This window comes from Schistocerca serialis, chromosome 2 (genome assembly GCF_023864345.2).
Source record: "Schistocerca serialis cubense isolate TAMUIC-IGC-003099 chromosome 2, iqSchSeri2.2, whole genome shotgun sequence".
Lineage (NCBI taxonomy): Eukaryota > Metazoa > Arthropoda > Insecta > Orthoptera > Acrididae > Schistocerca > Schistocerca serialis.
In genome coordinates, this window is record NC_064639.1 from 676,002,481 (window position 1) to 676,028,308 (window position 25,828).

The 25,828-nt window shown below is 38.3% G+C and overlaps 1 protein-coding gene across 3 annotated transcripts in view; it reads left to right on the plus strand.

The window, feature by feature from the left end:
* The first annotated feature begins 1,477 nt into the window (after window positions 1–1,477).
* The window catches only part of LOC126457775 (PAT complex subunit CCDC47), an 81,568-nt gene continuing 57,217 nt past the window's right edge, over window positions 1,478–25,828 (plus strand). For 2 of the 3 annotated variants that reach the window (XM_050094357.1, XM_050094356.1), the window contains exons 1-2: window positions 18,626–18,762; window positions 18,861–19,121. In XM_050094357.1, coding sequence (XP_049950314.1) covers window positions 18,760–18,762; window positions 18,861–19,121 — 264 coding nt within the window. In that variant the 5' untranslated portion in view covers window positions 18,626–18,759. Of the gene's footprint in view, window positions 1,801–18,625; window positions 18,763–18,860; window positions 19,122–25,828 lie in introns of those variants that run through there. The other variant, XM_050094358.1, reaches the window with a different exon arrangement.

A 25,828-nucleotide genomic window follows, 5' to 3' on the forward strand; every position in this document is an offset into this window, starting at 1 on the left:
GAGTTGAATAATGAATGGAAAGAAGATCAGAGTATAACGTCCCATTGATAGTGCAGCCATTACATAAGCTCTGATTGAGAAAGGGTAGGGAAGGAACTTTGCAACTGCCTTTCAACAGTACCATTAAAAAATTTCCTTGAGGGCTTGAGGGAAATCTGGGAAAATCTAAATTTGGATGTCTGGACAGTTATTTAAGGTGCTGTCCTCCAAAACTGTATGATGTTGGATTTATGTTTTCTATTCTGGAGGATAGCGTCCTGGGAATAAAGAGTCTGTGGTCAGCACAGCACAGGTATGTGTTGAAGAAGATGTTTAAAAAGTGATGAAGGTCATATCCATTGGTTTAGTGTTGGCAGTTTCATGTGGGATTTCCTTGGCTTCTTGGAAAGACGAAGTATCAGTACCCTGTATTTTGTCTGAGTTTTTTGTTTCGGCAAGGAAACTGTGGAATTTCGTTTGACACTGAATTTATCATACCTGGAATGTACTTCAGTTGATGCAGATAAGAATGATATGACTATTGCAGGTGCATATGAGGTTGAAGGGATGATGCTGCTGATGTTTAAACTTGTAGGTTACTGTTCAGATGGTGCTGTTGCTGGGTGGTGCTACTGAACTGGAAGTGACAATGACCAAGGAGCTGATGTAATGGCAGCTGCAACAGGACAAATAAATGAATTCATTTGTGGTGGATAAGGTGGTAGATGTGTGTAAGGTGGCATAAAGACTGGAGAAGTCATTTAGCGGTGGAGTATGCAGGAAATATGGGTCAACGAAGGGGGTGGGGGATGAAGTTATGGGTGTCGGTAGGAACAGAACAGAAGTGGGTGTAAATGACTGGATGTTGTAGTTGTGGTATTGTCCATGGCTGATTTTCTCGGTGAATGTTCGGAAGAAGGCAGCAACAGAGACAAAGTGGACAACTCGAAATGAGGAGCAGGGGGCAGGAATGGTAAACGGCGACTGGGAAGAGACCAACCGTTACGACAGCGATAACAGTTAAGTATGATCCTGGCAGTGTAGGTGCTTTGAAGAAAGATGATGTTGATGAAGGTGACGATTGCAGGGAACATGGAAAACTTTTCTGGCGATGACAGCCTAAATGTGGGTTAGTGGGAGCAAGGAAACTTTACCTTGCTATGAACTGTAACGGGTGTACCTTGCCTTTCTAGAGTATAAGTCGATGAGGTGTCCCAGTACTCGGATCGGATGACGGCTGCCTAGTCAGCAGTGTAATTACGTATGAAAGGTGCTTTTATACATATGTATTGACAACGTTTTTTAAATAGTTTGTCTGTTACGTAAATTATTAAAATTAAATTTTTTAAGGTTGAGTTCGAAAGCAAAGTTTGATGGCATTTTCAGCTGTCTATTAACTTTATTTTTCCAAACTATTACATGTGCCAGTAAAAGCATGAAGCGAATGCATTGCTCGGTCAATATCTTTGTACGTTTATTACTCTCTCAAAGATCATCAGTATAAGTGTATCACATATTTCCCCTTCAAATTGTTTGTAGCAAATTAGGTTGCATGTAGTGGTCAGGTGATTCAGTGTTTACATACCATGTGAATTGTTTTATCGGCCCAAACTTTTGATGTTGAGACTTAAAAATTGCTATAGGAAATTCGGTCTGCCGCTTAACGTATGATTGATGTGCTCCTACCGCGACACAAATTGAATTAGGTCTTAAGAACTTGTAGGTTTTCATAATCCGCAGAAGTTGCGCAGGAAATTAGTCATCGGATTGAACGAGTGTAGTTTTTGCAGTTGGAGTTCGCAACCTCACAAAATTTAGAAGGTAAATGGCAATGTGTAACCTTCTCATAACCTCGTTAAAAAACCGGTGATATCGGTATTGTGTAGTTATAGATCTACACAACCTTTGTTATGAAAACACATTTCCTTTAAACAAACTTTGTGTTATTGTTGTTGTCTTCAGTCCAGAGACTGGTTTGATGTAGCTGTCCATGCTACTCTATCCTGTGCAAGTCTCTTCATCTCCTACAGCCTTCTGAATCTGCTTGTGTATTCATCTCTTGGTCTCCCTCTACAATTTTTACCCTCCACGCTTCCCTCCTGGGCTAAATTGGTAATTCCTTGATTTGTCAGAACGTGCCATACCAACCGAACCCTTATTCCAGGGAAGTTGTGTCACAAATTCGGGACTGATGACCTCAGATGTTAAGTCCCATAGTGCTCAGAGCCATTTGTCACAAATTCCTCTTTCCCCCAGTTCCTCGTTAGGTACATGATCTACCCTTCTAATCAGCATTTTTCTGTAGCACCACATTTCGAAACCGTGTATTCTCTTCTTGTTTAAACTATTTATCGTCTATGTTTCACTCCCATACATGGCTACACTCCATACAAATATTTTCATGAAGGCCTTCCTGTCACTTAAATCTGTACTTGATATTAGCAAATTTCTCTTCTTGAAAAACGCTTCCGCTACGGTTGCAGGTTTGAATCCTGCCTCGGGCATGGATGTGTGTGATGTCCTTAGGTTAGTTAGGTTTAAGTAGTTCTAAGTTCTAGGAGACTGATGGCCACATATGTTAAGTCCCATAGTGCTCAGAGCCATTTGAACCATGTTTTGAAAAACGCTTGCCCTGTCATAGCTGGTCTACATTTTATATCCTCCCTACTTCAACAGTCATCAGTTATTTAGCTTCCTAAACAGCAAAACTCATTTACTACTTTAAATGTCTCATTTCCTAATCTAATTCCCCCAGCATTACCTGATTTAATTCAACTACATTCCATTATCCTCGTTTCGCTTTTGTTGATGTTCATCTTATATCCTCCTTTGAAGATACTGCCCATTCCTTTCATCTGCTCTTCCAGGTCTCTGACAGAATTACAATGTTGTTTGAAAACATCAAAGTTTTTATTTCTTCTCCATGGATTTAAATTCCTATTCCAAATTTTTCTTTTGTTTCCATTACTGCTTACTCAGTATACAGTTGGATAACATCAGGGATAGGCTACAACCCTGTCTCACTCCCCTCTAACCACTGCTTCTTTTTCGTGTCCCTCGACTCTTATAACTGTCATCTGGTTTCTGTACAAATTGTAGTAGCGTTTTGCTCCCTGTATTTTACCCCTGCCACATTCAGAATTTGAAAGAGAGTATTCCAGTCAACATTGTCAAAAGCTTTTTCTAAGTCTGCAAATGCTAGAAACATAGGTTTGACTCTCCTTAACCTATCTTATCTAAGTCATAGGACCAGTATTGCCTCGGGTGTTCCACATTTCTACTGAATCCAAACTTATCTTCCCTGAGGTTGGCTTCTACCAGTTTTTCCATTTGTCTGCAAAGATTTCCTGTTACGATTTTGTAAACATAACTTATTAAACTGATTGTTCAGTGATTTTCGCACCTGTCAAAACCTGCTTTCTTTGGGATTGGAATTATTACATTCTTCTTGAAATGTGAGGGTATTTTGCCTGTTTCATACATCTTGCTCAGGGTAGTTCCATGAGTAACAGAATGACACTCAGTGATTGTTTCTGCACTTAAGCATAGAAAAGACCAAAAACCATGATAAAAGACAAAAAAATTTAATATTTTATTTTATACAAAACCAAAGGAACACAATTTATTTAATTTAATAGTTTAAGTTTTGTTCATATAAAGAGACTCACGTAAAAGAAACTTTCTGGTAGTGGAATGATATAATTCCGGCATGCATATTTTTATCATTTATAATGCAACAATAATTCAACATGTCCATTCCCTATAAAAATTCACGAAAATTATATTGTGAAGAGGATAAAGGGAAACGAAATGGTATAGAAGATAAATGCACGAAACTAATATTTTACTAACACAATAAAAAAAATCGCTGTTAATGGAACGACAGTCAATAATAATGGAATGACACTTTCACTTGAAAATTACAAGTTTTATTCTGCTCTGCTGAATGGGTAGGGAAATGGTACTTATTCCTCTGGTCTATAGTAGGTGCAGCTAGTTTCTCTACAATTTGGTCTTTTTCTACCCAACATTTATATTCCTTTGCGGGAAGTGTAAATATATTTCCATTTGCATCATTCTTTCTAAGAAAAGAAATTTCGTAACTATCATCAATGTAAATCACCTGCCCCACAAAAAATTTTGATATGTTTCTTCCAGCATACGAAACCAGAGCAAAATCACCTTGATGCAAGGCCGTATCATTGATCAGGCCTTGTGAATTTTCTTTGGCTGAAGATCGCTTTTTGAAATTGTGCACAAACCTCTGGAGAGATAGCGAGTAATGCTGGTACTCAGTAATATATGGAATGATAGGTTAAACAGCCCCCCCCCTCCCCTCCCCTCTCCTCCCCTCCCCTCCCATGAACCATGGACCTTGCCGTTGGTGGGGAGGCTCGCGTGCCTCAGCGATACAGATGGCCGTACCATAGGTGCAACCACAACAGAGAGGTATTTGTTGAGAGGCCAGACAAATGCGTGGTTCCTGAAGAGGGCAGCAGCCTTTTCAGTAGTTGCAGGGGCAACAGTCTGGATGATTGACTGATCTGGCCATGTAACACGAACCAAAACGGCCTTGCTGTGCTGGTACTGCGAACGGCTGAAAGCAAGGGGAAACTACATCCGTAATTTTTCCCGAGGGCGTGCAGTTTTACTGTATGGTTAAATGATGATGGTGTCCTCTTGGGCAAAATATTCCGGAGTTAAAATAGTCCCACATTTGGATCTCTGGGCGGGGACTACTCAAGAGGACTTCATTACCAGGAGAAAGAAAACTGGCGTTCTGCAGATCGGAGAGCGGAATGTCAGATCCCTTAATTGGGGAGGTAGGTTAGAAAATTTAAAAAGGGAAATGGATAGGTTAAAGTTAGATATAGTGGGAATTAGTGAAGTTCGGTGGCAGGAGGAACAAGAGTTTTGGTCAGGTGAATTCAGGGTTATAAATACAAAATTGAATAGAGGTAATGTAGGAGTAGGTTTAATAATGAATAAAAAAGTAGGAATGCGGGTAAGCTACTACAAACAGCATAGTGAACGCATTATTGTGGCCAAGATAGACACGAAGCCCACGCCTACTACAGTAGTACAAGTTTATATGCCAACTAGCTCTGCAGATGATGAAGAAATTGATGAAATGTATGATGAGATAAAAGAAATTATTCATGTAGTGAAGGGAGACGAAAATTTAATAGTCATGGGTGACCGGAATTCGAGAGTAGGAAAAGGGAGAGAAGGATACATAGTAGGTGAATATGGATTGGGGGTAAGAAATGAAAGAGGAAGCCGTCTGTTAGAATTTTGCACAGAGTATAACTTAATCATAGCTAACACTTGGTTCAAGAATCATAAAAGAAGGTTGTATACGTGGAAGAATCCTGGAGATACTAAAAGTTATCAGATAGATTATATAATGCTGTATACTGAGCAAGCAGTAAAGGAAACAAAAGAAAAATTCTTAATTAAAATCCATGGAGAAGATATAAAAACTATGAGGTTCGTCGATGACATTGTAATTCTGTCAGAGACAGCAAAGGACTTGGAAGAGCAGTTGAACGGAATGGACAGTGTCTTGAAAGGAGGATATAAGATTATCATCAACAAAAGCAAAAGGAGGTAATGGAATGTAGTCGAATTAAGTTGGGTGATGCTGAGGGAATTAGATTAGGAAATGAGACACTTAAAGTAGTAAAGGAGTTTTGCTATTTGGGGAGCAAAATAACTTATGATGGTCGAAGTAGAGAGGATATAAAATGTAGACTGGCAATGGCAATAATGGTTCAAATGGCCCTGAGCACTATGGGACTCAACTGCTGTGGTCATTAGTCCGCTAGAACTTAGAACTACTTAAACCTAACTAACCTAAGGACATCACACACACCCATGCCCGAGGCAGGATTCGAACCTGCGACCGTAGCAGCAGCGCGGCTCCAGATTGGAGCGCCTAGAACTGCACGGCCACCGCGGCCGGCGGCAATGGCAAGGAAAGTGTTTCTAAAGAAGAGAAATTTGTTAACATCGAGTATAGATTTAAGTGTCAGGAAGTCGTTTCTGAAAGTATTTGTATGGAGTGTAGCCATGTATGGAAGTGAAACATGGACGATAACTAGTTTGGACAAGAAGAGAATAGAAGCTTTCGAAATGTGGTGCTACAGAAGAATGCTGAAGATTAGGTGGGTAGATCACGTAACTAATGAGGAGGTTTTGAATAGAATTGGGGAGAAGAGGAGTTTGTGGCACAACCTGACCAGAAGAAGGGATCGGTTGGTAGGACATGTCCTGAGGCATGAAGGGATCACAAATTTAGCATTGGAGGGCAGTGTGGAGGGCAAAAATCGTAGAGGGAGACCGGGAGATGAATACACTAAGCAGATTCAGAAGGATGTAGGTTGCAGTAAGTACTGGGAGATGAAGAAGCTTGCACAGGATGGAGTAGCATGGAGAGCTGCATCAAACCAGTCTCAGGACTGAAGACCACAACAACAACAACAGGTTTAACAGCAAGGATGGTTTTGGTCAGCTCTATTGAAACTATTCCTATCCATGTTTGATCTAATTCCTCTTTATTCTCTGCAATTTGCAGGGCAGAGATATAAAATGTTTATGCCACAACATCTTTCACATGCAATTTTTGCAAAGTCCTCAGCACCAGATAGTATGTGTTTGCCAGTTTTGCAGACAGTCCAGACTGCAAGCTTTACAGTTCCACCAATCCATGTGACGTGACAAAGAAGTTCCATGAAATATTTATTCCGTAGTTTTCTCATAAAAATGTCAAGTTGGCAAACAGGAAACTTTGCTTAAATTGACTGGCTGTACCATCACTCATGAATGTGACAGATTCTACCTCTGGGAAAGCATGCAATGAATATTTATTGTGATCAAGTTCATCACTAACAACAGCACAAGAATATGCATCATTTTGTGAGTCCCAACATATGCTGTAATCAAAGTGATTTGTGGTTTTGACCAATGAGCACTCTGGACTTTATTCTACAGGTGAACAGTATAATTTTCTGCAAAATCTACTTGCACTGAGGTTTTCTTCTTGTTAGCAGAATTATTTTTGCTTTCAAAAAGTTTTGATTGTTGTCTTTTATTAAACGTATGTTGTGAGAATTGGGGTAGCATGTTTAAAAGAGCATCAAGACTCTGACCAACAGTAGCATGAAACTTTTTCAGTGATTCGCAGGTTCATTTCACAGGTTCACTGTTTGCCATCGGGTCCATTTGATCAGCTTCTTCATTAAGTTCTCAGCCAAAGAATACTTTTCTTTCAAAGATACATTTGCTCACTTTTCACAGTTTGACATCATGCAAACTTCTTTCTCTTGATTGCAAGCTATTGTGCTAATGGAGGCGGAAAAAATGGTTTTCGCTTGTGGAACAACCTCATTTATAACTTTCAAAAGTAGCTTTACGTTCTCATGGTAATGGCAGAGAGACACGTTGTGCGGTGTATCTTGTAAGGTGCACAGAAACTTGGTCTTGATGTGCAGAGCTTGGACAATTTTATGGACATGTCAGGGAATTCCTCTTGATATATAACATGGGCTTCTTTCAAGGTCATGATCATGTACCTGTTCTGGACTTTGGTTTTTCCACTTTCCTTATCCTTCATTATCACATAATCTTTCATCCCAGGAGTTTGGCATTAAATATCATCTCAAACATAAAAAGTATCAACAGCTTCTTCTGTGCCTGGATTTAGGCAGCTAATTCCAAGACAACTTTCTTGCACCTTCTTGAACATCTAGGTAAACAAGTTTCTACATGTTTAACTGCTTTCGTTAATGAAGCGGGAGATTTATATGGACTGTTGGGGTAGGTGACGTAAGCATCACTATCACTGCTGGTTTCTAACTTTATTTCTGAATTTTTTTTTTTTATTAAGTTTCTCTTTTTCTCGTTATTTCTTAAGTTGAGCAACAGTTAAACTTCGCTGTTTTTTCCTTTACCTGTCTTTCCCCTTAATCTCATCACTTAACGCTGTTTCCGGTATTCTCTCATTTCCTCACCTGATGTGAGGAGCATGATAACAACTGTAAAAATGAAATATCTTGTTTGATAAGTATTGTGGAAACAGTGTAATTGCTAGAAATAAGCTAATATCTATTTTCAATAAAAAAATTCTATTCAGCACACTATATTAAAATGTCTCTATTATTTAGGCATAATATGTAGTGACCTTTAAAGATAACTGCTAGTACATAGGAAGTCAGTAACTTCTTTTACTATAGACAATATTGAGCCTTCCTTATAATTTGGCATTGTTATTGCTTCCCAGAGAAAACATAGGTCATAGAAGGATAAATACTGTTTATCAAAATAATAACTCCATTCTATATGTAGTATGCAGCCATTTAGTCATTTCATTGTAATCTTTACTAAGGAAGCTTATTAACTCACCTATCAGCGTTTACTCTTCAGACTCACTGAATGTAAGTTTCTTCTCTCTGAAAAGAACATTCTTGGTTTGTAGAACTTCCCCATTTTCCCTCCAATTTTTGCTAATAGTATATCCAACATACGAAATTGCAGTATAGCCAACATATGAATGTATTTGACATACAACTTATGGAATGTCAGTCAAATTCAGTTATATAATTATTGTCATTCCGTTACCGCAAGTGTGTCATTCCATTACCACTTTAAAATATTGTCTATAATGAACATTTTTTTTTTTTTTTCTCTGCTGTGATACTTTTATCTGTCTCATAAATCTGTATTTGCATGCCTATTTTCAGGAGTCTATAAAACTGTATTGATCCTGAAAAACAAATTTCAGGCTTTTTTCAGTAATGGAATGACAGGAGATAACAATAAAAAATAAACCAACTTGGGGACTGTACTAATTAAATAAAATCAATATAAGCTATCGAAATGGGCTGCCCTTAGATACTTGTAAAGTTTTTCCGATATATTCTGTTAATAAATTGCTTTACAATGCATCATTGTAGTACTTTTGAAAACTAATTTCTTAGAGGGTCTAGAAGCTGAAATTTAAGACAAGCTGTAAAGCCATTTGTCCAGTTCCAGTACTTCTTAACATGAGTATGAAGCTTCAAATTAAAAAATTGTGTTTCAGCTAACAGAACTGATAATCAGATTTGTAATGAAAATATTTTTAATTTTTAAGATTTGTGTCCATGTTCTCATGTAACAGCCCCTCTCCAGATGGAAGTGTTTTGTCATGGGTGGTTCTCCCAAGGCTGTCAGCAGTTCTGATGGAATGTTGTCTACTCCCATGGCCTTGTTTCGACTTAGGTCTTTCAGTGCTCTGTCAAATTCTTCACACGATATCATATCTCCCTTTTCATCTTCATCTACGTCCTCTTCCATATCTATAATATTGCCCTCAAGTACAATGCCCTTGTACAGACCCTCTATAACTCCTTCCACCATTATACTTTCCCTTCTTTGCTTAGGACTGGTTTTCCATCTGAACTCTTGATATTCATACATGTGGTTTTCTTTCCTCCATAGGTCTTTTTAATTTTCCTGTAGGCAGTATCTAATCTTACCCCTAGTGATATGCCTCTACATCCTTACATTTGTCCTCTAGCCATCCATGCTTAGCCATTTTGCACTTCCTGTTGATCTCATTTTTGAGACATTTGTATTCCTTTTTGCCTGCTTTGCTTACTGCATTTTTATATTTTCTCAATTCATCAGTTAAATCCAGCATCTCTTCTGTTACCCAAGGATTTCTACTAGCCCTCGTCTTTTTACCTACTTGATCCTCTGCTGCTTTCCCTATTTCATCTCTCAAAGCTATCCATTCTTCTTCTACTGTATCTCTTTCCCCTGTTCTTGTCAATCGTTCCCTAATGCTCTTTCTACAGCCTCTGGTTCTTTCCGTTCATCAAGGTCCTATTTCCTTAAATTCATACCTTTTTGCAGTTTTTTTTAGTTTTACTCTACAGTTCATAACAAATAAAATGTGGTCGGAGTTCACATCTGCCCCTCGAAAGTCTTAAAATTTAAAACCTGGTTCTTAAATCTGTCTTACCATTACATAATCTATCTGAAACCTTCCAGTGCCTCCAGGCCTCTTCTACGTATGCAATCTTCTTTCATGATTCTTACACCAAGTGTTAGCTATTATTAAGTTATGCTCTGTGCAAAATTCTACCAGGCAGCTTCCTCTTTCATTTCTCACCCCCAGTCCATATTCACTTACTCCTTTTCCTACTGTCGAATTCCAGTTCAGTCTCCAGTCTCCCTTAACTATCTGAATAAGTGCTTTTATCGCATCATACATTTCTTCAATCTCGTCATCATCTGCAGAGCTAGTTCGCGTATAAACTTGTACTGCTGTGGTAGGCATGGGCTTCATGTCTATCTTGGCTACAATAATGCGTTTACTACGCTGTTCATAGTAGCTTATCTGCGTTCCTATTATTTTATTCATTATTAAACCTACTCCTGCATTACGCTTATTGGATTTTGTATTTATAACCCTATAGTCACCTGACCAAATGTCTTGTTCCTCCTGCCACCAAACTTCACTAATTCCCACTATATCTAACTTTAACCATCCATGTCCCTTTTTAAACTTTCTAACGTACCTGCCTGTATAAGGGCTCTGACATTCCACACTCCAATCTGTAGAACACCAATTTTGTTTCTGCTGTTAATGACGTCTTCCTAAGTAGTCCCCGTCCAGAGATCTGAATGGGGGACCATTTTGCCTGTGGAATATTTTACCCAAGAGGTTACCATCATCATATGACCATGCAGAAGAGCTGCATTCCATCGGGAAAAATTATGGCTGTAGTGTCCCCTTGCTTTCAGCCGTTTGCAGTTCCAGCACAGCTCAGCCATTTCGGTTGATGTTACGAGGTCAGATCAGTCAATCATCCAGACCATTGCCCTGAAACTACTGAAAAGGCTGCTACTCGTCTTCAGGAGCCACACTTTTGTGTGGCCTCTCAATACCCATCCATTGCGGGTGCAACTACAGTACGGCTATCTGTATCGCTGAGGCATGCAAGCCTGCCCACCTATGGCAGGGTCCATGGTTCAGGGGGGGACGGGGGGATAATCTTTAAAGGTGATGAAATCTTTTGTATTCTACATCTTACGATCACACTGTATGTCGTAAGGGGAGGTATGTTGAATTGTATATTTTTTTGTTTATGTACGAGGAGTCTTTAACTGTCTGGTTTTGAAGAAGTGTATTGTGCAAAGGCATCTGAGCATGCCACATGACCTATGTGATTCACTATGTTGTTTCCAAGAATGGTATTTTACAAAGTCATCCAAGGATGTCACATGACTGTACTCAGACGTTTGTGTCTAGTATCTCGCAAGTACATTTTATAGCCATATAGGTCTAGAGCTTCAGCTATTTGATATGCTGGATACACTTTGGGAGGAGAGATGCAGTTGAGAGCTGCTGTAGTTATGTCAGAAGTGTTCATATAGCTCGGTGGTACTGTATTACCTCAAAAAGTACATATCTACATTTCAGATTACAGGTAGTAGGCCCACACTGTTTTAATATATCAGGATGCTCCATATATCGCTTGTTTCTGTTGAGATCAGTTACGTATGCATATTTAATTTAAAATTTTGAATGTGGTACTTACATTAATTGTGTTGCTTAAAGGTTGATTTTCCACAAAATCTATTAACACTCCCTTTGAGAGCACCCATCCAACTTTGTGTAGTGACTCAGGGCATCTTTGTTTTCATTATTTAATTATCACAAAATCCTCATATCTCCTTTTACATCAGTAAATATGACTATGCCGTGACTAAACTGTTACACTTAAAATTGGAAAATGATCTTTTGGATCTTAGTACAGCCACACCATTTTGTTTTTTTTTCACTGTTTCCACAACTTGTTGGAAATGAATCTAATGTGATTCATTGAACAAGGTAATACCGAATTGTTTCCTTTGTCCACTTAGTCTGGTACTTATTGCTGAGATTTTTGTTAGTGAAAAATGTCAGTTTTGTGTATCCTAGTAATTCCCAACCCATATCTCTCTATTTAGCTCTCCTCGGTTTTTGAATGGGTTTTACATTAGAAGTCCTTACCTCTCTGCCGTGAATCAAAGCTGCTAGTACATGCCAATTGTTAAACTTTATTTTTCAGGTTTGCTGGAAGCTTATTTAATTCAAACCTCTATTTAATGTGCCGAAAAGACTTCAGGTCTTAAGTCTTATGTTTATTTCTTTTCCTGCCCATACAGTTATCACCTCGAGTTCCCCTCCCCCCCCCTCCCCGTCCCCATACAAAAACCCGTGTTGTAGGACGCCAAAGTTAACAAGTGGTAATAAGTTATTCCATTCATTGTCTAATTTTATCAAAAATATGGTAAACAGACTGTCAGTTTGTTCAGATATGTTCCACTAATACACATTCTTTTTTTCAGTTTGAGAATGTGGTAATTTCTGTTTAACTATTGAGATCAGTTATGTCTTAAGGAATTATCATACCTGACTCTTCTTAGTTCAGTAGTTAGTTAGTTTCATGTTCCATAGGTCATTTTGCAGGATAGAACAAGTCATTTTGCATTCACACCGTAAATTAATTTGCACATATGGTTACATTCTGAACAATGAAGTTTTTTCCCAAAAAAGGGAAAGAAGGTGTGCAGATGTTGTGGGTTAGTAAGTCCTGCCCACCACCTTTTAAACATTACAGTGTTGGAAATTGTTCTGTGGAATAGGAGTTGTGAAGGAGAAACTTTCTCAGTTTGTTTTCAAATTTTACTTTGCAGTCTTTCAGACATTTTATATCACTTGGTAAGTGATCAAGAATTTTTGTTGCAGCGTTGTGTACCCCTTTTTTGTGCTAAAAACAACCTTGATGCTGAGTAATGAATGTCAGTTTTCTTTCTGGTATTGTAATTATGTACATCATTATTCCTTTTGAGTTGTAGTGGATTATTTACAACAAACACTGTAAGGGTCTAAATATGCTGTGAAGCAGTAGTCAGAATGCCCAACTCCTTAAACAGGTCTCTACAAGATGACCATGGATGAGCACCACATATTATCCTTACAACGTGTTTTTGTGCAATGAGGACTTCCTTTCTTAAAGATGAATTACACCAGAACATTATTCCATATAACATTACTGAATGAAAAATGTGCAAAGTATGTCAACTTACTGATCTGTCTCTCCCCAAGATTTGCAATGATTGTAAGTGCAAATTTAGTGAAACTAAGTTGTTTCAGGAGTTCCAAAATGTCCTTTTTACCAATTTTAAAATCCCGTTATGAACACCTAAGAATTCTGAAGTTTCCATTCTGTTTAATATTTCCTTGCCCTGTGTTATAACATTGATGTAGTGTCCCTAGATATGCAGAACTGAACATGTTGTGTCTTTTTAAAATTGAGGCTGAGACCATTCAGTCAGTGATACTTTTAAGAACTTCGTTTACAATTTCTTCTGTTCTTCAGTTTCTGTATGTATGCTTGGATTGATTAAATACTTACATCATCAGCAAAAAGAACTAATTCTGCTTGTTTTATATTAGACAGCAGATCGTATACACGTATGAGGAACAATAATGGACTTCAATTGGGCCTTGTGGATCCCCATACATGATTTCTCCCCAGTAAGAATTATGTCCCTGGCCTACATTGATTGACTTACTGAGTGCAGATTTCTGCATTCTTTTGGTTAGGTATTACATTATCCATTGTTTGGCTATACCCATCAACCCCATAATACTTTAATTTACCTTGGAGAATACTGTAATTCACACATTCAAAGGCCTTAGATAGGTTGCAGAAAATACGAAATTTTATTATTTAATGCTTGTGAAATCTAGTGAGTGAACATGTAAATGGCATTTCAGTAGAGCAACACTTCTGAAAGCAATACTATGATTTACTCAGGATATTATTGTTTATAAGGTGAAATACTATTCTGGAATTCATCATCTTCTCAAAAGTTTTGGAAAATGTCAGCAGTGAAACAGGCTGGTAGTTATTGATATTTCTCTATCACTTTTCTTCTAATAAAGTCTAATATTAGTTGTACCATCAATGTATACTACACACACACACAGAAAGTTGACACTTTGCACGGCGGCTGATAGGAGCGACCGTAATGGCATTTCCTATTTACAGTCACTGCCATCAGCCACAGCACGGAGTGTCAACTTTGTTTGTGCTAATATTATGTTCTTCAGTATACTAAGATGCTGAAATTGCTGTTTAACCCTTTCCAGCCCAACTTTTATTTACTTGTGGGAAAAAATATTTTTTCACGTATTTCCCTACATAATGATTGGAAAAATACATATTTATAAGAAATTTTGTTATATTTTTGTTTTTGGAGGGAAATTTGGGATGACTCCATATGGCAACATTGGGCAGGATTTGTTTCCTTCAGTCAGGTGGTTGGGATGTCACAGTGCTTGGTAATGGAACTTGAATGAATATTTTAATTACACAATTTGATGCAGTTTAGTAAAGAAAAATTAGTACATACAATAATGCAACTTGCATTTCAGGACAATTTTATATTTTTTACATCATGATTGTTACTTTACATGAAAATTTAAGAAACAGTTTCTGTCTTTGGTAAAGCAAAGAGGTTTATTACATTTGATGCATTTCGTTCGAGAATATGCTGTAATGCACAATTTACATCTCTGTTTGTTTTCTACATGCTGTGGCCCGTGTCCAGTGTCATACCTTACATCATCAACTGGGCTGGGAACCAATGGGGCTCGTTTCTTCACAACTGTAGGCGATGGACTGACATCTGATGGCCGTCCTCGTCTTCTTACCAAAATGTCTCCTGCTTTTAGTAGTAGTCCATGAGCTACATCAGACCGAAAAATCAACATAGACATGTGTTTGGTAATTCCTCTTTGTCTGCAATGTTGGCAGTTTAGGAGCCACACATTCACAACACACATATCAAGGAGGTGGAATACGATCCTTAGATAAAATCTTTTCACACCAATATTACTCCTATACAAAGCAACCAGCATGTCATGCAGATCAACTCCTCCCATCGAACGGTTATATTCTCTAACAATGTCTGGCCTTGGAACATCAATATATTTTCATTCTCCCACTGACCAACGTCTCACTGGTTCTACTGGACTTACTCCTTTGTATGATGATGCAAGAACGACAGACTTGTTATCATACCACTTCAGCGCTATGATGTTTCTTTCTGTTTCAGTTCGGTAATCGTATGATCCTCATCCCTGCTTTTTCAGCTCACTGTCTGCTTTTAGATTGAAGCCTTGAAGTCTTGTGGGTCTAACAGTTCCAACAGCCAAAATGCCATAGTTTTTCAGGGCAGAAATAAGATTGTAAGAGGTGAACCAGTTGTCTGTAAACACTTTAAAATTTTTATATTTTGGCAGACCTTCCACAAGCCTTATCACAATATCACCACTTATACCAAGACCAGTATCCTTATGTACAGTTCCTTTCCCTCAGTATATTTCAAAATCGTACACAATTCCACTAGAACCAGCATGGGCAAAAACTTTTATACCCCACTTGTGTGGTTTGCTTTTTACATACTGTTTCAGGGATGAATGACCTTTGAAAGGAATGATTAATTCATCCACTGAATGATATTTCTCAGGTTCAATAATTGAAAAACCTTGTTTGATTTTGTCAACAAATGGTCTCACCTTGAACAGCTTGTCATAATCAGGGTCCTCTCTTCATTTCGTTTTAGTGTTGTCATTCACATGTAAATAATTTCTTAGCTTATCAAACCTATTTCTAGGCATTGAGTCAGCTATTGGAGAAAATCTTGTAGACTCTGCCCAGTACATTCTGTAACTAGGCATTTTCACAACACCTGCTAGGATGTTTATCCCTATATACTTTTCTATTTCACGAAAATTTGTATCTAAAGATGCACCTGTTTCCTGTGTGCAGTATAGATTAGATTGCTCGACTAGGTTCTGGATAATGTCATCACTACACATTGTTCTGAAATACTGCAAAGGTCTCAGTTCATTTCCTGGAGGTTCAGAAAAAACTGCATTACATGATGTGTCCACTTCTTCAATGTCCTTCATTCTCCACCGAAGATCCCAGTGTGTATCACACTGAATGACTTGGTGCAAGGTTTGGCTCAGCAAGTAATCTTGAAGCTAAGGGAACATCATCTTCATCATTGGCTTGAGGGTCCAGAATTCCAACCACATCAAGGTCCATTCCTTGAAGAAACTGTATATCCAGTGTAGTAGGGTCCTGCTGCCGAGCATTTTCAATCTCTTTCTCCAGATGTATCAAGGTCAAAATCAGATAAATCACCTTCGAGAAGCAGCAATATTTCTTCTTCTGATAATGATTTATGATTGTGAATCATCTGGTAAACAAGCCAGAAATTTTTTACTAAAGCAGCTAAAAAACTGGTAAATTAAATCATTAAAAATTTTAACATATTAATATTAGTTAGTATAATAAAGCTTCAAAAGAAACTTGAAAATATTAGAGTTACACATTATGGTCAACTTTAGTCGAAGTTATTGCATGTACTACAGTTGGTAACATAACAAATGCCCAATGATGCCAAATGGAATCACACATGTTTGTGACTTCCAAGCAGAAAATTACCATAACCAGCATTATTTTCAAAGTGTTTACTAGTTAATTTACACTTTCAACAATAATTTATTAGTGCAACTTTTATATTAGTTTGCTTCCTTTACCTTGATATAATATTTTGAAAGTCCAGCTGGGTGCACTGTACCGTAGACACCATGCAACAATACTTTTGTCAAGGCATTGTAGCCTGGTGCTCTCTGTTTTAGCGAATTCGCGGTAGCCAACCTAAGAACAATGAACTTTAGAAAGCCCTGTACACTAGTTTATAATCTTTGGACAAATAGTTTGGCCTTGGGAAAAAGTTAAATATGATGATGCCATATGGCATCACTGGGCTGGAAAGGGTTAATTTAAACTTGCGTGCCTCCTCTTTTCTGAAATAAATTCTTGTACCTGCATCACTGATTTCATGCCAGAATAATATGTTTCTTTTGAGCTGTGCACCTGTTTTTCACTGTGCTTCTCAGTAGTCTGTGATTACTTACAAATTCTAAGGTGGCCTAGGACTATGATGCCATTCATGAAGTTAGTTTAAATTTTAGTTTGATTCTGTCTTTTCCAGAATCCATTTTATATTTGTTTTCTTCTGAAAGAATGTGTTTAGAACAAATGTATTATCATTCTTGTCAGTTTCTACTGACATACGATATTTGCCATACCTTAAAGTTTCCCACTGAAGACTTGCTCTTTAATTTTGTCACATATTTGCATTTAATTTGTAACCACCTATTATTTTGTACTGAGATTTCCTGCCTGTTGGTTTCTGCAACTCTTTGTGATGGAATTGCACCTTTTCTTCAGAATGTGGATATGTTAAGGCAAAGACTTGAATAGTTTCTATGTATTAAAAATCTTTCATTTCTTTTCCAAACAAGGCTTGATATTGTGTTGGCAAATTCCTTCAGTATCTATAAACTCTTTTTAACTTTTTTATTCACAATAAAGTGTATTCCTGAGTTTCTTGTTTGCTTTGTTTCTTGGGTATAGAACGCATGTCCTGATTTTAATTATGTTTTACTTATTTCTAATAATCCTACTAGTCCTATATCCCAATTGATATTAGTTAATTCCACTTTTTACTTGACTGGCCTTTGTATCATCCTAAGATTCTGTAACTATATTATCCCTAAATATAGTAGAAGCTGTTTGTGTCTATCAATGTTTATGTGACTCAAGAAGCTTTTTGATCAAATGGTTTACAGGCATTGTCTCACTGTGCTGTATGTAGTGTTGGTTCATGATCAGACCATTGATATTTCTTCCCCACAAAGATATCCCTCAGCTTGATTAAATTATGTTTACTATCAATTACACAATGTTAATGATCTAGCGGACAATATTAATAGTAGCTTTTCACAGACGATTTAGTTATCTACAGTGAAATACATTCTGAATGAAGCTATACAAATATTCTATAAGATTTTAAAGTTACGCAGTGATTGTCAGCTTGCTTGAAATGTCCAGATTGTGAAATTATACCATTTGCAAAAAAAAACATATTAGCCTATGAATACAATATATTAGTGCATCACAGTTGGAATCTGTAAACTCATACAAATGCCTGGGTATAACATTTAGTAGGGACATTAAGTGTAATGATCACATATGTTCAGTCATGGGTGAAGCAGGTAGCATACTGTGGTTTATTGGTAGAATACTAGGGAAATGCAGTCCAGCTACAAAGGAAATTACTTAAAAATCACTCAGGTGAGGCATCCTAGAATACTGCTCTAGTCTGTGGGACCCACACCAAGTAGGACCGGCAAGGGGTACTGAATGTATACAGAGGAGGGCAGCGCGGGTGTCACAGGTTTGTTTGACAAGCGGTAGAGTGTCCCTGAGATGTTGAAAGAACTGAACATCTAAGAAAGCGTACTAACAAAATTTCAAGAACTGGATTTCAGTGATGACTCTAGGAACATACTACAACATCCTACACATTGCTCCCATAGAGATTATAGGGATAAGATTAATTACAACAAGCTCAGAGGAATTTAAATAATCATTCTTCCCACACTGCATATGTGTATGGAATAGGGGAAAATGCACTAATAACTTGTACAGTGGGATGTATCCAATTGCCATGCACTTCACAGCAGTTTGCAGAGTATAGACGTAGGTGAATGGGAATTTGTGGATTTGACATTGGAATCTGTTGTGGTATGCTCACTGTGAAATAATAGATATTTCCACCCAGTTTCTGGAAGATGCTTGTTTTGAGTGTTATTTAATGGTAGGCTATACTCATATAAGTAAAATCCATATCATTAATTGTGTTATATATTATTATTTAACATAATGCCAATGATCACTTTTTTCTGAATGTTGCAGTGGATAATGAAGCCATATGTAATTATAATTCACGTATTTCTTATTGCGACTCACATGTGGGTAGCTGCACATCTCAGAGATGAAGTTGAAGATAATGAGTTTGCAGAATTTGAAGATTTTGAAGAAGATGAGGAAGAAATTCCACTGAAGGACTCACAAGAAACCAATCAGGTGCCCAAAGCCAAAGCACCTCCAGATCATCCAGAAATTGAAGAAGAAGAAGAAGAGGAGGAGGAAGAAGAAGATGAAGCAGTAGTGGAAGTAAGTAAAACTTGACTTGGCATGCTTGTTGGTTGTTTTTAGTTGTTTTCTGACACCATTAGACCTGACAATAACCTGGCCTTTTTTTTTTTTTTTTTTTTAAAAAAAGAGTTATGGAATGTTTCTCTTCTTTTGTATCACATGGGAAATATATTATCCACATATTACTTGTTTGCAATTAAATGTCGAGTAAAGTAATACTCAAACAATAAAGGCACGTATTAAGATACAGCTTTCGTTTGTTAAATTTCATGAGGGCTATTCAATAAAGAGTGATGATGGAAAACACCTCCCATGAAAGCATTTCTCGCAGATTAGGGAATAGGAAAAAGTTACATTGGTCCAAATCCGAAGTATAGAGAGGGTGAGGAGTGCAATTCACATTGATTTTTGTAAGACATTTAGTAATAATATTTGCAATATGTGGCCACACGTTTTCATGGTGCAGCATCCACCTATTTCACAGATATGTGGTCTTTTGCACTTGATATGAACTTCCAAACTTTCCAGAACAATCCTGTAGTATTGCTCATTTTATGGTTTGTGCAGGTAGAACATAATGATAAACCATTCCATGAATATCAAAAAATGACTATAACTTCCCAGCAGAAGCAGTCCTGTTTTGCTTTTTTGTAAGTTGGTGATGGAGATTCCCATGCTGAGCTTTGCTGTTTGCTCTCAGGATTAAAATGAGGTAGCCATGTTTCATCAGCAGTGATTACCTTTGAAAGAAACTCTGGATTTTCTTCTAACATACCTTCAACTGCATGCAGACCTACAAGCGAATGTCCTTTCGTTTGGGAATTAGCAGTCCAGGAACCCACCAATGACAAACATGTTTTAGGTGTAAATTATCTTTGCCAACTTGTGGGTGGCATACTGTTGAATTTTCTATGCTCCAGAATGTGTTAGTAAGATTATTTATCCATCCTCTCGCACAGTAACACCTGCAGTGTTGTTTTATTCCGTAAGAGCAGTGACTGGAACACTGGGTCCAACTTCCTATGAAATTGGTTGTCTCCCGTCTTTAAACATTTTAAACCATCTTTGAGCTGTGCTCTAGGGAAGAACAGATTCTCCATAGGCCTCCTGCAACACTGCATAGACCTCAGCTGAAGCTTAGTTGAGACAAAAGCAGAGTTTCAAAGTCGCATATTGTTCATCACACCTCGCCACCATGGTTGCAATATGTCTCAATTTGCGTGCCTCTCACAGGTGTGAACCAGGAGTGCCAACAATGAAACTGATATAGCATGTTCTGTATGCATTAAGCAAACGAAATATCCTAAGATTAAATTCTAGCATGAGAAATTATGACAATAAAAATGTTGTGGCCATTCTTTAGTGAACAGCTGTTGTACATTTGTTGTGTAGTTATACAATTGTGACACACATGTATCTGTCAAAAGAGTGATAGAAATGGCAGTGTGGGCTTTGTTGCTGTCAGTTTCTCTGACTTTCTTTGTAAGATGAAGTCCAGATAAAACCTCTTTACTTTAATGGAGGTCCATTCCAAACTTTACTGCATGCCTTGGAACACAAACTGCACTAGGCCTATAAACTTAGTTACAGTGTGGGTAACAGGTGGCTGGCACTACTGTTGTTTTGTCTCCCTGATTAAATCAAATGTTGAAAAATTATGATAGAATGAATAATCTTATCAATATTTTAGGATCATTTGGAATAATTTAATGTTAGATTGCAGTTATAAAATTACTATGAAGCCACTGTTTAGTTTATTGTGATCAGTCACAAACTGAGTGAGATGACAGTGGTTAGAACACTGGACTCTCATTTAGGAAGAAAGCTGTTCAAATCCCCATATAATTATTCTTATTTAGGTTTTTCATAGTTTCCCTAACTTTTCTAAGCCAAATGCTGGAATGGTTCCTTTGAAATTCTGTAGTTTTTCTTCCTCCTGTTGAAGCTAATGTATTCTCTGATTGACAGGACATTGAAGTGTAATCTTCATTCTTCATTCAACTTTTTCAACTGGTTTTGATGCAGTGCTTCAACTACACCCATCTTCTGCTAATTTTTTCAGTTTGGAGCTCTCCTACACCCAATAGCCTTCCATCATATTTTACGTATATTAAGTTCTTCCTAGCTCTGTATTATTTTCTCATAACTATTTCTTTCATTGTCAAGTTTACAGTTATTGGATGTGTCTCAGCATGTCTCATGAATTTGTCCCTTCATCTGGCAATGGCTTTTCTTTCGACTGTTCACTTCCTTTCTAAATTCTGTACTAAGATGTAAGTTTAACTCTTTCTTACTGATATGCAGAAAGGCTGCTTTGTCTCTGAACAGAAGAATTAGCATCTGTTACCTTTGATCTTTAATTCCTCTCTTAATAGTAAAGGAAACCATACATGAGCAATGTGTTTGTCTGAGGGTAATTAAGTGAATGTAAGGCAGCTCAGAAGGTAACTATTGCAGATGTTGCTTTACTTTCTGTGATCTGGAGCCCTGAACACTCAAACAATTGGTAGGATGGGAGCACATAATTTGTTCTTTGGTGCAGTCCCCAGAAAAGTAGCCACAACATAGTTTTGTGCCCAAGATGGGTCTTGCTAAAGTACAGTTACGGACACTGATACCAGGTAGCTACTCTAAGCAGCAGATACAGAAATACATACCCACTTCCACATGCTATTTGATTTCAAAAGCTCGTAAAATAAAGAATGAGAAAGGTATGTGGGCATGCCCAGATTCATACTGTGGGCATCTGTTGCAAGATGATATGCTTACTGTTGCTCTGCAATATTACCCAAATGATGACAAAGATTGCAGCAGCGAAGTCCTAACCGGGCTGATGTTATCTCTGTTAGTTAAAATGGTAAAAAAGTTAAAAAGATGTATAACAAGATCAATAAGAGAAGCGTATCTCCTAATGGAAAAAAGAGAACCAAAATGGGTAGAATGCCTGTCAGTGAAGGAAGTATGCACATGCATTTACTGCTCTAATTTGAAACTTGTTTGCTTTGCCATAAGCAGTGTCACGAGAAAGATGTACACAGATGGACACTATGCTTTTGTGTATATGTCTAGAGACACAAGATAAATGTTTGTTGCAGGAGGGTGCAATGTATCGTGATACTGAAGTGATGACTGTTGAAGCATTACACCTTCAGGATACTGACAATAATACACTCCTGGAAATGGAAAAAAGAACACATTGACACCAGTGTGTCAGACCCACCATACTTGCTCCGGACACTGCGAGAGGGCTGTACAAGCAATGATCACACGCACGGCACAGCGGACACACCAGGAACCGCGGTGTTGGCCGTCGAATGGCGCTAGCTGCGCAGCATTTGTGCACCGCCGCCGTCAGTGTCAGCCAGTTTGCCATGGCATACGCAGCTCCATCGCAGTCTTTAACACTGGTAGCATGCCGCGACAGCGTGGACGTGAACTGTATGTGCAGTTGACGGACTTTGAGTGAGGACGTATAGTGGGCATGCGGGAGGCCTGGTGGACGTACCGCCGAATTGCTCAACACGTGGGGCGTGAGGTCTCCACAGTACATCGATGTTGTCGCCAGTGGTCGGCGGAAGGTGCACGTGCCCGTCGACCTGGGACCGGACCGCAGCGACGCACGGATGCACGCCAAGACCATAGGATCCTACGCAGTGCCGTAGGGGACCGCACCGCCACTTCCCAGCAAATTAGGGACACTGTTGCTCCTGGGGTATCGGCGAGGACCATTCGCAACCGTCTCCATGAAGCTGGGCTACGGTCCCGCACACCGTTAGGCCGCCTTCCGCTCACGCCCCAACATCGTGCAGCCCGCCTCCAGTGGTGTCGCGACAGGCATGAACGGAGGGACGAATGGAGACGTGTCGTCTTCAGCGATGAGAGTCGCTTCTGCCTTGGTGCCAATGATGGTCGTATGCGTGTTTGGCACCGTGCAGGTGAGCGCCACAATCAGGACTGCATACGACCGAGGCACACAGGGCCAACACCCGGCATCATGGTGTGGGGAGCGATCTCCTACACTGGCCGTACACCACTGGTGATCGTCGAGGGGACACTGAATAGTGCACGGTACATCCAAACCGTCATCGAACCCATCGTTCTACCATTCCTAGACCGGCAAGGGAACTTGCTGTTCCAAAAGGACAATGCACGTCCGCATGTATCCCGTGCCACCCAACGTGCTCTAGAAGGTGTAAGTCAACTACCCTGGCCAGCAAGATCTCCGTATCTGTCCCCCATTGAGCATGTTTGGGACTGGATGAAGCGTCGTCTCACGCGGTCTGCACGTCCAGCACGAACGCTGGTCCAACTGAGGCGCCAGGTGGAAATGGCATGGCAAGCCGTTCCACAGGACTACATCCAGCATCTCTACGATCGTCTCCATGGGAGAATAGCAGCCTGCATTGCTGCGAAAGGTGGATATACACTGTACTAGTGCCGACATTGTGCATGTTCTGTTGCCTGTGTCTATGTGCGTGTGGTTCTGTCAGTGTGATCATGTGATGTATCTGACCCCAGGAATGTGTCAATAAAGTTTCCCCTTCCTGGGACAATGAATTCACGGTGTTCTTATTTCAATTTCCAGGAGTGTATATGCATTGTGGGAGGGAGGAGAGTTGTTGAAGAAGACAGGAGAGCCAGACAAGTTTGATACAGAGGTTAGGCATTGGGTCATAAAAGGAATAGTTCACCATCATATCCAGACGATTCAGAGACAGGCTATAGCAAAAGTAAAATCAGCCACATCCCAGAATACTGCCACATTAGTTCCTCGTTTCAACTTTGCTGAGAACGTGTCTGTTGCTTTACAGAACGAAATTCAAAGTTATCGCTGGCACACATCACAGGTATCAATATTCACATGTGTTGCTCACTTCCTGGGAACATCACACTGTTTTGCTATTGTCAGTGATGATCTCAGTCATGCCAGTGCACATGCATGTCACGCTGTCAGCATGATAATTGATGACATAGCATCAGAGGCCATGCATTTCATATACATTTGTATGTGACTGACGGTGCAGCGTCTCATTTTAAAAACTGCTTCCAGCTTTATGAGCTTGGTCAGGAATTAAGACAAAAAAAGGGATATTTTCAGCAAAAGGTCATGGAAAAGGTGCATGTGATGGAGTAGGAGGTATGCGTAAACATCTTGCAACAATATTTAATCTCCAGCATGAAGCTGTTGATACTATAAGAGATGCTACTAGATTTGTATACACCATATTGACATTAGTAACAAACATGAAACTCTTAATTATAAATGAACGTACATCAAGGGAATTCCATTAAAAAAAAAAGAGAGAAGAGTGTTCTTCTATGAAGCATGTGGTAGGAATTCAATCAAGTCACTACTGGGTTGCATCCCAGAGAGACACATAAATTGCAAGAATGGTTCTCTACAAAATGCAGTCTGTTACTGTGTGAGAAATGCAGAGACCACAATCTACAATAAAAGACATCATAGTGAGCCACTTCATTTCTTGTGTGTATGACAATCTGTGTTAGGTGGGGCAGATAATAAATGTCTCTCATGAACTGCAAGATATAACCATCTCCTTTATGACACCTCTTGGTCCTGCATATGCTTTCAAATGGCCATCATCATAAGGTCAATGTACAGTTCCCATTTCCCTAGTACTGCTCTTATTGGATCATCTTTGTTTGCGTGAAAATTCAGCTTGGCTATACAAGTTCAGTGAGCAGTAGATGAAAAACGCAAACGAACTCTTTCCAACAGTGCAGTGTTGATTGTTACATTGTAGGCAATTTTAATTTGTGGAGAGTCTGAAGAAGTAAAATCATGACAGAAGACAATAATAATTTATGAACAATATCATAAAAAGAAAAATGGGTATAAAAATATTCTGTATCTCATTATTGTTATAAAATGTATTTGAACAAAATTATAAATTGTTTTCTCACTCACCTATAATGTAAAGTAATTATTTTGTTTCAGAAATACCAGTTTTGCATGATATTTACTTAAAATCAGCAAGGAATTTAAATATTTAAGTGTCCATGATTCTTTTTTTTTTTTTTTTTTTTTTTTTTTTTTTTTTTTTTTTTTTTTGTAAAAATATAAAAAACCCTTGAGAGTAGAGCTAGGTCTACCTAATAAAATTCTCACATTTTGTTCAGACAAGTATTGCCCACTCTGATTGTACATTTCCTAAGTAAAACAACCAACTAAAGTACCATGAAATTTTTAGAACATTTAGAATGGGGGTTTTGGAGAAAATAATTTCTAAATAACCAAAAAATGTCAGATTCTTTCATCTTTACGTACAAATATTTTGACAGTTTAAGAATTTCATACATTAATGCCATAGCTGACAGTTAGCAGTCTTCCACTTTATCATTTCTCAAGACAGTTGACATCATGTGACTATTCATATTTTCAAAACAAAGTATTTATTGAAAGTATTCAGATCTCTATCACTTTTAGTTTCTTTATTACAATTTTTCAATTTTCCCTATCATTACAACATTTTCACAAATACTTTCATTTTGAGAGGTCTGTAGCATTTTAACACATCATCAGAAAATCAAAATATTATAGTTTTGGAGAGGTACTGGGTGGAACTTAAGATACCCCGGGTGATCAAAAAGTCAGTATAAATTTGAAAACTGAAAAAATCATGTAATAATGTATATAAAGAGGTACAAATTGACACACATGCCTGGAATGACATGGGGTTTTATTAGAACCAAAAAATACGAAA